At 34.7% G+C, this 13,314-nt stretch overlaps 1 protein-coding gene across 1 annotated transcript in view; it reads right to left on the bottom strand.

Annotated features, from left to right (window-relative positions):
- Positions 1–3,053: 3,053 nt before the first annotated feature.
- Positions 3,054–13,314, bottom strand: part of ACVR1C (activin A receptor type 1C) — a 57,602-nt gene continuing 47,341 nt past the window's right edge. Inside the window, exon 8 of the mRNA XM_021004937.2 lies at positions 3,054–13,230. Coding sequence (XP_020860596.2) covers positions 13,105–13,230 — 126 coding nt within the window. The 3' untranslated portion in view covers positions 3,054–13,104. The remainder of the gene's footprint in view (positions 13,231–13,314) is intronic.

Below are 13,314 nucleotides of genomic sequence, written 5' to 3'. Positions count from 1 at the left end.
GTTCCACAATCAAATAAAAAGAGAGACAGGAGGGAAAATAAAGAGAGAGGAGGAGGAGGGATTCCAGGGCTGCGAATGAAAAAGGCACAGAATGTTTCATACTTACTCCTGGAGAGCACTGGTTAATCATACCAAGTCCATCAACTGTCCCTTTGTTTGAAAGGGGCAAATGACCAATTTGAAATACAACTGAGTAACACTCAAAAGAAAATCAAGCATAGTTTCAAAGTCAAATGTAAACTGTAGGCCCATGGTTTTACAAAACCATCATTAACATTGCCAAGCCTAATGACTGCATTTAAAATTCAAGGCAACTAGTTCAGAGTACAGAGCTGAATCCATGTGAAGAGAGCAGATGCCTAAGTACAACTTTCTGAATAACTTCTTCTTTTAAACCTTTTGTTTTCTGAATCAAATAATCTTAAAAAAAAAGACTATCTTAAATTATTAAACACAAAGTGACAATATTCTCCTTTTCACTATACCAAATGGCTGGCTCTTGCTTTGCTATTAAAACACATTAAAAGGCTAAGTAAATAAATATTCACCAGTATCAAACAACATAGCTCATTCCTAAATTCTATATCCACTTAATAGCTCCAAATCTTTCTCAAAGGCTGAGGGTAAAGAGATGAAAGATTTTGTTGCTGTTGTTTCCATTGTGTCCAACTCTTCATGACCCCATTTTGGGGTTTTCTTGGCAAAGATACTGGAGTGTTTTGCCATTCCCTTCCCCAGCTCATTTTTACAGATGAGGAACCAAGCAAACAGGATTAAGTGACTATCCCAGGTCACACAGCTGATAATTGTCTGAGGCCAGATTTAAACTCATAAAGATGAGTCTTCTTGATTCAAAGCCCAGTGCTCTATCCATTGAGCCTCCTAGTTGCCCAATGAAATAGTAGTCCTGCTTAATAAATGTTGGCATAATTAAATTGCTTTGAGTGATTGGTGGTAGATCCCAGAATCAATTTTAGAGCTGAAGGAGAGCTTAGAGATCGCCTACAACTGTTCCCCCATTTTATCCTGCTGCTACCACCCTACTAATGAAATCATAGCAGGATTCCTAGTCCGAGTTCAATTTCAAGTCATCCAACAGTTTTAGGCTCCCTTTATTCCAATCTATCCTACATATTAATAGCAGATTGGTTTTCTGGAAATAATGCTTTCATCATTTTGCTCATCTCAAAACCTTACCTAGATTTTGAATTTTAAAATCTTTACCCTGCCATTCAAGGTCTTTCATAAACTCAACCTAGTCAACTTTTTTAACCTTATTTTCTGCTATTCAGATGTATAGATGTAGATTCACACACACACACACACACACACACACACACACACACACACACACACACACTTGCATATTCTGCTCTAGTCAAACTGGTCTCCTCAATATCATGGGCATACTTTGCATCTGCCTTTGCTCTCACCATTCCCTCTATCAAGTAGGTCTTTCTCTCTCTCCTCCACTTATCCAAATGCCATCCTTGTTGGAAAGGAGAGCTCAAATTCCACTTTCACCACGAATTTTTTTCTAATTATTCTAGCTCACACTGATCTTTCCTTTCTCTGAATTCCTATGTCTATAGCACTCATTTGGAACTAACCAGATACTACCTGTATACATCTATTGCATTCTTGTCATTGTTGTGTATGTTTTATCTCTCCAAATAGATTGTAACTTATTAGAGGAAAGAGATTATGTATTTCTTTATATCTCCATTGCTGAGAGTAGTGTAATTGAAAACATAATATGTGATTTTTAGATTTCAGTCTAAATTTATTGGGGAAATTATTATATTTGGAACTCCAGTAATTATTTAGTTCACTTATCTAATCCCAAAGGCAAATGACTTCTAATTAAATGGAATTAAATACCCCAAAAGAATGCAAGACATCTGAATGTTATATAAAATTAAAGTTCCAATAGATATGCCATTTTAAAGAAATAGAAAAGAGATAAATTCCAGTTGTAACCACATTTCTAATTCACAGGTTTAATGAGAATTCCTGGTGTGGGTCACATTACATTAATACTTTGAGGCCATATCATAATATGCTGTTATTATTTTTCTAGAGTTTGATTTATAGAACTCATTCTTTGCTTCTTGGCTGGAGAATTAACAGAGCATCTAGTAATAATTTACAAGCACAGTCCTGAAGGCCTTTCCTGAAATTCTCAGTCCTGGAACACCTGTTTAAAAGCCATTTATTTTCCAGAAATTTTGCACAAATTTTTCTGTAGCGCTAGGACTTTAATGACTGGTGAGGCAATTGGAAACTAATGGTTTCATGACCTCCAGAAATTTGTTCCAATAAGACCTAATTAAAAGTTGGAAGAAGGAAATATCTACTACCATTTGGTTTAATTTGAACATGATATATTATTTAATGAATTAAGACACCATTTTTTTAACCAGAGCACAAATATTTTCAACAGCTTTTTTTTTTCCATACTTACTCCTATTATAGAAAGGAGGCATTTGATGGCAGGGCACAATTTTTTCCCTGAAACAAACAAGACTGTTTGACCATGATGAAAACTTTAGTTAGATTAAATTTAGCAAACATTTAAAAAGTTCCTTCTATTTGCAAAGCATTGTGCTAAGAGCCAGAATGTAATAACAATAAACAGCTCACATCCTCAAGAAGCTTCTAATCAAATCATTAAATCCAGGTTGAAGACAGAGAAGAAACTCTTTGCTTGCACTAACTGATGAAATTAAAGTGCTCTTTTCACTTTTTTTTCCAAATCATATGGTAGAATTCTGTATTTCTCCAGCATCTGAGAAGAAGGGACTGAAGACAAAGAACCTGCCTTTTAAATGACAGCTGGTCAAAGAACTGAATTAGGACTGGAAAAATATTCCTGGTGGAAAAGGAGAAAAAAAGCAAGTTTCCAGTGCCTAAGTGTTCCTGCCAAATATGAACCGTGTATTTTTTTCATCTTCCCCATAAAAATATACCAGTATGTATGATTTCAAAAAGTCATGATATAACAAATGATAGGACACAAACACTTTTTTATTTTTTTTATTTAAAATAGAGCTTTATGCTTCACAGAAACAAGTGCAGGGTGTACTTAATTTATTATTTTTGACACTTTACAAAACAATACATTTTCAGAAAATGTATACATATAAAATATAACATTTAGGCAGATAATTATTTACATCTAGAGGCAGTTGAAATGTTAAGCAATAAAATTAAATGGTCTAAAATAAATATTTTTATTACTTGCTGTATGTTTAAACATTTTAAATATGTCACTGAGCTGTTACTGAGTTCTAAAATACTGTTATTTCTAAGTAAAAAGATTAGCGTTATATAACTGTATAAAACTGCAAAGCTTTTATACAAACTCATAAATCAATGAAACATTTAAACATCATTCACTTATCTTTAAAATTTGTGTTGCCTTTCAATTAAACAATTAAAAAGTTAGCAACTACTAAAAGTCCCATCTGTGCAGAAAATACATACAGCTCTCTTGGATGTAATTTATCACATATTTATCATTTAAAAACATATTGTACATTTTTAAATTCCTCTTATGCATTTGCTCTGACTTATCTGTTTAAAATGTAATCTCTTCTGTGTTACTAAGAATTTTAACTGAATAATTTTCTTTAAATTGTCTAAAGCAATGATCCTTATCACAACAGGTCAAGACATATTTTGCAACATCAAAATAAAATAATTTTTATATCTCAACAGTGTGACTGTTATATAGTCGTGCTACAGCTGCATAAGAAATTAGTATAGGAAAAGAAAAATGTCATTTTTATTAGTGCCTTAGAATTCATTCCAACACTCTTCATTAGAATCTAAAATTAATTTTCATTATTGTTTTTAGGATACTATTGAAACCTGAAATGCAACTGAAGAAAACCCATCTGGACAGTCTTCTCTAGTATAGGTTAAGAATAGTGCACAAAAGTACACAAATGAACTGTTGGTCAGTCTGGCAATGGACTGGCATCTGTAATTCATGCTCACAGATAATAACTATATGAAAAAATAAGCTTTAAATAACTACCAATAATGTTAAACAAGCATAAAGACTTAAGGTAATTTATCTGGGCATTGTTTTTAGCTATGTCTTCATTGATCATATAAACTTTGTAATAAATAATATACCCTTTCCTGGCATAACAAATAATAGTGTCTGCACAATAAATGAGTTATATGAACATTATAAAACGTGGATCCATCTAGTTTGCTACACTGTCTTCTATGTTAAAAAAAATGGTAAAAACTGAAGGATTGCATCTTATCATCTTCATTCAGTTTGCAGATATAGGTCCAAATATCTTTCTACTCCTTTTTTTCAGTTTCAAAATACACAGCACTAATTTCTTACTATAGTTGTGTGTTCTTAGTTGCATTCTCTAGTATGGATGTTTCAAAGTAGTATTTGAAATATTTTTGTTAGAGTTGTAAAGAGACATTTTATGTAAAATAGCATATCCTACTGGTCAGATTAAGTAAATCTGTATATTAAAAAGTGTATGGTAGAAGAGATTTAAATTTTCCCCAAATTTATTGTTAACTTTAAAGGTATGTATGTAATCTACCTGAAATTTTTTCTAAAAGATGAGATTCAAATATTGGGGATTATTAAATTTTTGTAAGGTCTGAACATGGCATAATGGCTGAATATGAGGTCATGGCTAAAGTTAAAAAAAAAGTTGAAGTGTGGAACATACATACATACATACATACATACATATATATATGTAAATGTACACATACACACACATATATGGATACACACACACACACTGTACACATCACAATTCAGGTAATAATTTCCACTTTGCTATACCAACAGTTGACCTGTAATGGGATTTGGGAAACGAATCAAGGGTAGACTTTTCTCAGACAACAAAAATCTGAAACTACTTCAAACATACTTAAATATTAAAATAAAATTACCAACAAATATCAACATTTTTATGTCAAATGTAATGTCTAATTGAAAAATTAGCCATCCATGGGAAGTCAAAATCTTGTCCAGGAAAAAAAATGGATGAAGGTAGAGATGTGTTCAATAGACAGAACCAAACAGAAGGAAGAAGAGACAGGAATTAAGGAATGAGGTAGGCTGAGTGGAACACTAGGAATGGAGAATTTCTTCAGTGAAGAATTTTTTTTAGTGGCTTGTAATCACAAGCCAAGATGAGAGTAGGGAGGAGAATGAAGGAACTAAGATTTGTAATTATACAGAAGAAAGATCTTAACTTCACCAATAACCACTATGGTGTGATTACTGATCTAGAGCCTGACATTCTACAGAATGAAGTCAAGTGGGTATTAGGAAGTATTGCTAACAATAGGGCTAGTGGAAGTGATGGAATTCCAGCTAAATTATTTAAAACCCTAAAAGATGATGCTGTCAAAGTGCTGCACTCAATATGCCAGCAAATTTGGAAAACACAGCAGTGACCAATGCGTTGGAAAAGATCAATTTATATCCCAAACCTAAAGAAGGGCAACACCAAGGAATGTTCAAATTACCCAACAATTGTGCTCATTTCACACACTAGTAAGGTTATACTCAAGATTTTGCAAGCTAGGCTTCAGCAATATGTGAACCAAGAATTACCAGAACAGCAAGCTGATTTCAAAGAGGCAGAGGAACTAGAGACTAAATTGCCAACATTTATTGGATTATCAAGAAATGGAGTTCCAGAAAAACAAACAAACAAACAAACAAAAACATCTACTTCTGCTTCATTGACTATACTAAAGCTTTTGACTGTGTGGATCACAACAAAATGTGACAAGTTGTTAAAGAGATGGGAGGACCAGATTATCTTACTTGTCTTCTGAGGAACCTGTATGTGGGCCAAAAAGTAACAGAATAAAACATTCAACAACTGATTGGTTTAAGATTAGAAAAAGAGAGGGCAGCTAAGTGGCACAGTGGATAGAGCACCGGCCCTGAAGTACTTGAGTTCAAATCCAGACTCAGACCAAACACTTGACATTTACTAGCTGTGTGACCCTGGGCAAGTCACTTAACCCCAATTGCCTCACCAAAAAAAAGAGAGAGAAAGAGAGAGAGAGAGAGAGAGAGAGAGAGAGAGAGAGAGAGAGAGAGAGAGAGAGAGAGAGAGAGAGAGAGGAGATTAGGAAAAGAGTACAACAAGGCTGTATAGTGTCACCTTACTTATTTAACTTATATGCAGAGTACTTCATACAAAGTACCAGGCTGGCTGAATCAAAAGCAGAAATTAAGGTTGCTGGGAGAATATCAACAATACTAGATATGCAGGTGATACTACTCTGATGACAGAAAGTGAAGAGGAATTAAGAAACCTTTTGATAAGGGTGGAAACCGAGAATGTAAAAGCTGGCTTGAAGCTTAACATCAAAAAAAACTAAGATCTTGGCAACTGGTCCTATCACTTCTTGGCAAATAGAAGGAAAAGGAAAGGAAGTAGTGTCAGATTTTATATTCTTGGACTCAAAGATCACTGCAGATAGTGATTGCAGCTATGAAATTAAAAGACGCTTGATGCTTGTAAGGAAAGCAATGAAAAATCTGGACAATATACTAAAAAGCAGAGACATTTTCTGAAAAAGGTCTATACAGTCAAAGCTATGGCTTTTTCATTAGTAATGAATGACTATGATTGTAGTACTAAAGGAAAGCTGAGCACCACAGAGTCTATGCTTTCAAATTATGGTGCTGGAGATGACTTTTGAGAGTTCCTTAGACAGCAAGAAGATCAAATTAGTCAATGCTTAAAGAAATTGACTCAGGCTATGGGGACAGCTAGGTGGTGCAATGGATAGCGCTCTGGCCTTGGAGTCAGGAGGGCCTGAGTTCAAATCTGACCTCAGACACTTGACATTTACTAGCTGCGTGACCCCGGGCTAGTCACTTAACCCATATTGCCTCACCCCTCAAAAAAAAATTAATTCAGGATATTCAAGGTCAAATATGGAAACAGAAACTTAAATACTTTGGCCACACAATGAGAAGATGGTTCTCACTGGAAAAGACCCTGATGTTGTGAAAGATTGAAGGCAAAAGGAAAAGGGGAGGGCAGGGGATGAGATGGATAGAGAGTGCCATGGAAACAATCAACAGGAACATGGACAGACTTCTGGAGATAGTGGAGGACAGAGGGACCTGGAGTGCTTGAAGGTCCATGGGGTCACTAAGAGTCAGACATGAGTCAATGAATGGTAACAAAAGACTTGTACTGGCAAATTTGCCATGAAGAAGCATAATTTCCCAAACTTAACACTTAAAGCCATTTTAAATTCCACTCTAGTAAGAGAGGAAGGATAGTTTGGTTTTCTCCTTTATCCCAAATATAAAGCTCAGACCAGGAGTAAAACATGATTCATTTTGGAAGCAACACAACATGCTTGATAGAGTACTGGCATTGGAATTAGGAAGACCTGAATTCAGATCCCATCTCTGTCACTTACTGAGTACCACAGGCAAGTCACTTAACATTTTTCAGATTGAGTTTGTTAATCTCTATGTGTGGGACAACAATACCTGTAGAATCTATCTCACCAGGTTGTAGGGTGACTAAATGAAATGATGTATATAAAATGTTCTGCAGAGTAAATGTCAGTTATTACTACTATAGTGAAGTAATGGAAGTGGAAAGAGAAGCTAAGGATGAAAAATGTGTCAAGGAAAGGAGAAAGTAATTAAAGAAGAAAGTAAAACGAGCAGAAGTTGATTTTTCTACTACTTTAAAAGTTGCTTCTCCTAACTGCATTCTGTCTAATCCTCACAATTAAATGATGATGTTATCTGCCAATTTACTTTGTTTCTATTCTGAAGATCTAAGTCTCAAAACTAGCACTGCAGAATAAACCCACAAAGGAGCAGCTTTCTATAGTATATTGGATTGTACTCTCCTTTTCTAGAACATTAACAATGATCAAAACATTGAAGGAGTCATCTCAAAATAGGACAGTCTTATAGGACTATCCTAAGAAAAACAACATTTATGCCACTTTAGACACCTGGCACATGAATGTTTTAATATAATAATAATGGTGAATTTCTTTATGTAATTTAATGCCAACTGTTAATTTTAATTCATTTCTTGTTCTTCTTATTTCTTGCCAATGTCAGAGATGCTATATTTTCTTCTGAAGAGAACTTAATTTTAAGAAATTTAGTTAACAATTTCAGTTTTATATCCTAAAATCTTAATATCAGGCCAGGTTTAGAGGTATATGCCTTAATCAATCAACAAATCAATAAACATTAATTAAGTGTACCAAGTGGGCAGCTGAGTGGCACAGTGAAAAGAAAGTAGGGCCTGAAGTCAAGGAGACCTGAGTTTAAATCTGGTCTCAGACTCTTACTGGTTGTATGACTCTGGGCAAGTCATTTAGCTCTGTTTGCCTCAGTTTCCTTATCTGTAAAAAATAAGCTGGAGAAGGAAATGGAAAACTACTCCAGTATCTTTGACCCAAACGGGGTCACAAAGAATTGGACACATCTGAAAAGAAAGAACTACAACAACAACTGGACCAAGTACTGTGCTAAGGAATACAAATAAAAAGTAAAAACAGTACCTACCCTCAAGAAGCTTACATTCTAAAAAGAGAGATAAAATGTATGTAAGTAAGATATATAGATGTGAAAGGCAACTAGAGGTAAAGGCACTAAATTGGAGAGGACGAGAAAGGTCTCCTAAATAAAGTAGCATGTGAGCTGAGCCTTTAAGGAAAACGGGAATTCTGAGAGCTGAAGGTTAGAAGGGAGAACATTCCAGATACAAGGGACAGCCAATGTCAAGTAATGGAAGCAGAAGATGGAGTTTTCTGCATGAAGAACAGTTAGTAGATCAGTACAGTTGGACGGCAGAGAATATATCGGGCAATACAATATGTTAAAAGACTGGAAGGAAATAAGGGGCTGGGTTGGGAAGAGCTTTAAATGCCAAACAAGGGAGGAGATATTTGATATTGGAAGTAATATGGAGCTACTGGAGTCTATAGAGTAAACAGTGACACAATCAGACTTATGCTTTAGAAAAGTCACTTAAGCTGCTTGTGGAGGATGGACTGAAGAAGAGAGAAACTTGAGACAGAAACACCATTTAGAAGACTCTTGGCAAAGAGTAGAATTAGAAAATGATTACAAGTCTAGGTGAAAGATGGTATGGGAATGAATGAGTGAGCTGGGTTTATGAGAAGAAAGGAGAGATATTATGGGGATGACAAGACCAGTCAACTAACTGTATATTTGTGGTGAGTATGAATGAGAAGTTAAGGATGATGACACTGAGGTTGCTTCAGGATTGTGTTACACATAAACCCACATTAGATAATGAGATTCCCATATTCCCCTGGGTAGGATCATAATTTTAGAGATGGAAGAAACATTACTGTCCATCGAGGCTGGCCTTCTCCTTTTACAGATAAGAAAATTTAAGCGACTCCCCAAGATCAGGGGTGGAATTTGAACTCAGGAACCAGATCCATTGCTTAGGTACTTTAGGTGACTAAATTCTCTTGGAAAGGACCCAAAGAAGATCTGATACACAGAATATTATGGTCAAACTATATATACTACAGTATTAATCATAATGATAGTAAAAGTAGTAAAAAGAATCTGAGTTTTCATAGACCCTTTAACCTCACAAATCCATTGATATCTGCAAGTAAAACCTGGTTCTAAATTCTACTTTAGAGACAAAAAATAAAACTAAAAATGTATTTTCACACAATCATTCAATTTTTAAATATAAGTTGATTTTAAAGTATTATACAGAAAAGTATCAAAGCAAATGCTATCACTAAAATAGCAATGAAGCACTGTGCTCCAATTTACTTTCAAGTCAGGGTATAAATGACAAATTCTGACTATGCCATGCCAAGTAGAATATTTTGAACACAGAAAAATGGGGATGAAATCGACTATGAAGCAACTACAAACCAATTACAGTTCATAAGTAAAAAGAGGCTGCTGCTGAAATATTGACAAGAAATGATGTTTTTCAGCAATGTTCTAGCATAAATGCCATAAACATTTATACTGCACTTCACTCAATAGCATTTTCCTTCAGTTTTTCATTGTATGGAAGAGAAAAAAAATTAGAACTAAGTATGGTGCCCTGATGCTTAAAATTTGCAAAGGAATTGAAAGAGGCACAAATCTCTCTCATATACAAGAGCTCTATTAAAAGAAAGTTAGAGGTGTATGTAGCATGGAAGGGATGCTGAGCATAGACGACAAATGCTCTCAGCATTATCCTATTTCCTTCAGAGAGCACTTGTCATAGAGAAGTACATCAGGAGGTACAGAGAACTTTATAACCTTTAACTCTGCCTTTCATCACCATTTTCCCTTTAAATGACTCTTCTTATTTCTTTTATGAATTTTTTTCCGTAAAATTGGATGCTCTTTCATAGGCGAGAATAGCATACCAAAATAGAGATCTCTGATGGAAACAACAAAGTGGAAAAACATTCAAATAGTTTTCCAGAAATAATATCTGTATTATATACTTGAAGATGTCTACAGGTAAAACATGAAAGATACTGATATACAATATCTATGTGTGCTTTTAAAACTTAAGAGTCTATATAGCCAGTGTACTTTAAATAAATTAAATAGCACATTTAGCCAATATAAGGGAATCCGTCTTAAGAACAAGTGGGATTCCCTAGCATAAGCCAAATAATGCCACGTTTCCAAATCTGTTGAGTTGTCATATATCCACATTACTAATGTACATGTGTATAATCTTACAATAATCCACCTTTGAAATGAATTGAAAGACTAAAATAACCATAACCGTATAAAAAAAATGGTATATTTCTTAAATGCTATTAGAGATGTAGCTTTAGGTTTCTCAGACAGAGAATACTTATTTCTTTGCTTTTAGTATAGATTATACCATGTTCTATTTTTTTCCTCTTAAAGCTAGTTTTAGAAAAATCACTTAAGCAACTTCTATTATTTGGGCCCATTATGGAAAGAGTGTGCAAGATTAAGCAGATTTTTTCTTTCCCTCACCCAGTCCCAATAACAACAACAGAGGTATGGTGGCAAAACTGAATGAAGTAATATATTTGCATTAGAAGACTGAGAGCAATCTCAAACTGTTTCAATGGTAGATGAGATGGAGTTATTTTTAGATTACTCAAGGGTAACATTAAAATAGATTTATAAATCTGTACCAAATAAAGCCCAAGTAATTTGTTTTTATCTAGCCTTACTTTCCCTTCTGGACTAGAAGAGATATGTAATCACCCAAAGAAGTTTGGCCTATCTATCCAAATAAGAAAGACCAAATGGATAAAGAATGTCTATTGACTAGATTTCAATATGCATTTGGATGGACACCCTGTAAACTTGTCCAGTCATATGTACAAATAGGACAGACAGCATAGAGGAACAATGAGCTGGGCCCAGAATTGGAAGGGAAGAGGAGAATGAACTGGATTGATTTCAGGAAATTACAGAGTGCCTTTACTGAACTCAAGCTTCCCATAAAAGCAAAAGCCAGCCAGTATACTTCTAGCATTTTACCAGTGTTAATATATGACAAGACATAGAATACCACTGCCTCTAAAGACCTAAAGATGAATATCACATCGAGTGCAATGGAAAGGTTCATGGTGTGTTAAGCAGGCTGCAACATGGAACCAACAAACATTCTCTGAAGAAAAAAACAAGACCAATAAACATTATCCAAGGACTTGTATGACAGAAAGAGAAGATGGGCTGTCCAAATGACAAGAGTGAAGGATGACAGGTGGACAGCCAGAGTTCTCCACTGGTACCACCAACCCATTGTCAAGATAAAGAGAGGAAGATCTCCTTCATGTTGGGTGGACCCCTTATGGCAAATTTTTATGAGGACATGAACAAGAGTTGCACAGAACAGAATGGCATAGATAATATTCATTCTGCACGGTTGGAGGTAACTACCAAATTGATGACATCACAGATCCATTTGAGTATTTGACTTCTCCAATGGAGGTAGACAAAAAACATAAATTATTAAAATCAGATTTTTTTTTCCTTACTCATAAAAGAGAGATATTTGTTCTGGAAAAGAAGGTGAGTATGTATTTACAATAACTATTAAACAAAGATGTTTCTTATGTTACCCTGTAGGATCATAAAATTAGCTTCCATATGGCTTGGCCCAAAGCAACCATCATTTTCCCTCTTTCTCCTTTCACTTCTTTTTTCTTCTCATTTCGAACTGGACAAAAACAGATAAAAACTAGTCCTTCACTTCCATTTTGGAAATTCCTACTGATGGCAAATTTATGACTGAATAAAGGCACAGAGAGAAAAAGAGAGAGAGAGGGAACTATGAATAACTGAAAACTAAGAGAGTAATACTGCTAAGATAATAAATGGAGTGATTGATGTTTTATGAAGAAAATGTCAAATGGATAAATCTGAAGGTTCACCTAGGCCTATTACCTAGAGCTCATTCTTCCTTATTTTGTAATTAAGTTGTGAATACTGTAACTTTACAAATTTATTCTGCTTATAAGGGAAAAAACATGGAAAATTGAAGGAAAAATTTGGTCCTTCATATATTTTGCCTTAGAATAAAATGCCTATTTTAAAATGTTTTGATTCATCTGTATTTGTTTCAAGTGGAAAAAAATGAATAAAATACATTTTATGTGTCACATTTCTTCTTAGCTCATTTTTTTAAACTGTTTTCTTAATAACTTTCTTTAAGGAAAAAAAAGTAGGTGGTGAGCTACTATTCAAAATAAAAGGAGCAGCTAGGTGGCATTGTGGACAGAGCACTGGCCCTGGATTCAGGAGCACCCGAGTTCAAATCCAGCCTCAGACACCTAACACTTAATAGCTGTGTGACCCTGGGCAAGTCACTTAACCCCATTGCCTTGCCAAAAAATTAAAAAATTAAAAAATTAAAAAATAAAAGACAGCATGAAGACAAGATCAGCCAGAAGTTGCCCTGCCAGCACTCAGCTTTAAAGTAGGGTTTCAGGGTTGTGCTTTGGGCATCTAAATACTGTACTGTATATCTTTGAGGTAGAGCAAAGGAAAAACAACACAACAAAAAAAATTCATAATTTTTAAAAAGATTCCTTTTTAACGCCAAATATCACTTATACTTTGGAGTCTTCTTTTACACAAAGTTGAGAAATGGTCTTCTTAATACGCAGAGCTGTCAAGCGAGCAGCCCCATTTGCATACCAACACTCCCTCATTATTCTACCCATTACTCGGAGGGCCTTGAAAAGAAGAAAATTTTATAGTATTATTATTATTTTGGCTAGCAGCAGAAAACGAAAAAAGCTGAGCAGTAAAACCAATGA

This window comes from Phascolarctos cinereus, unplaced genomic scaffold (genome assembly GCF_003287225.1).
Source record: "Phascolarctos cinereus isolate Bilbo 61053 unplaced genomic scaffold, phaCin_HiC Scaffold_726;HRSCAF=1367, whole genome shotgun sequence".
NCBI classification, from domain to species: domain Eukaryota; kingdom Metazoa; phylum Chordata; class Mammalia; order Diprotodontia; family Phascolarctidae; genus Phascolarctos; species Phascolarctos cinereus.
Note: the sequence above shows the minus strand (reverse complement) of the source record. Positions and strands in the feature narration are given on the sequence as shown.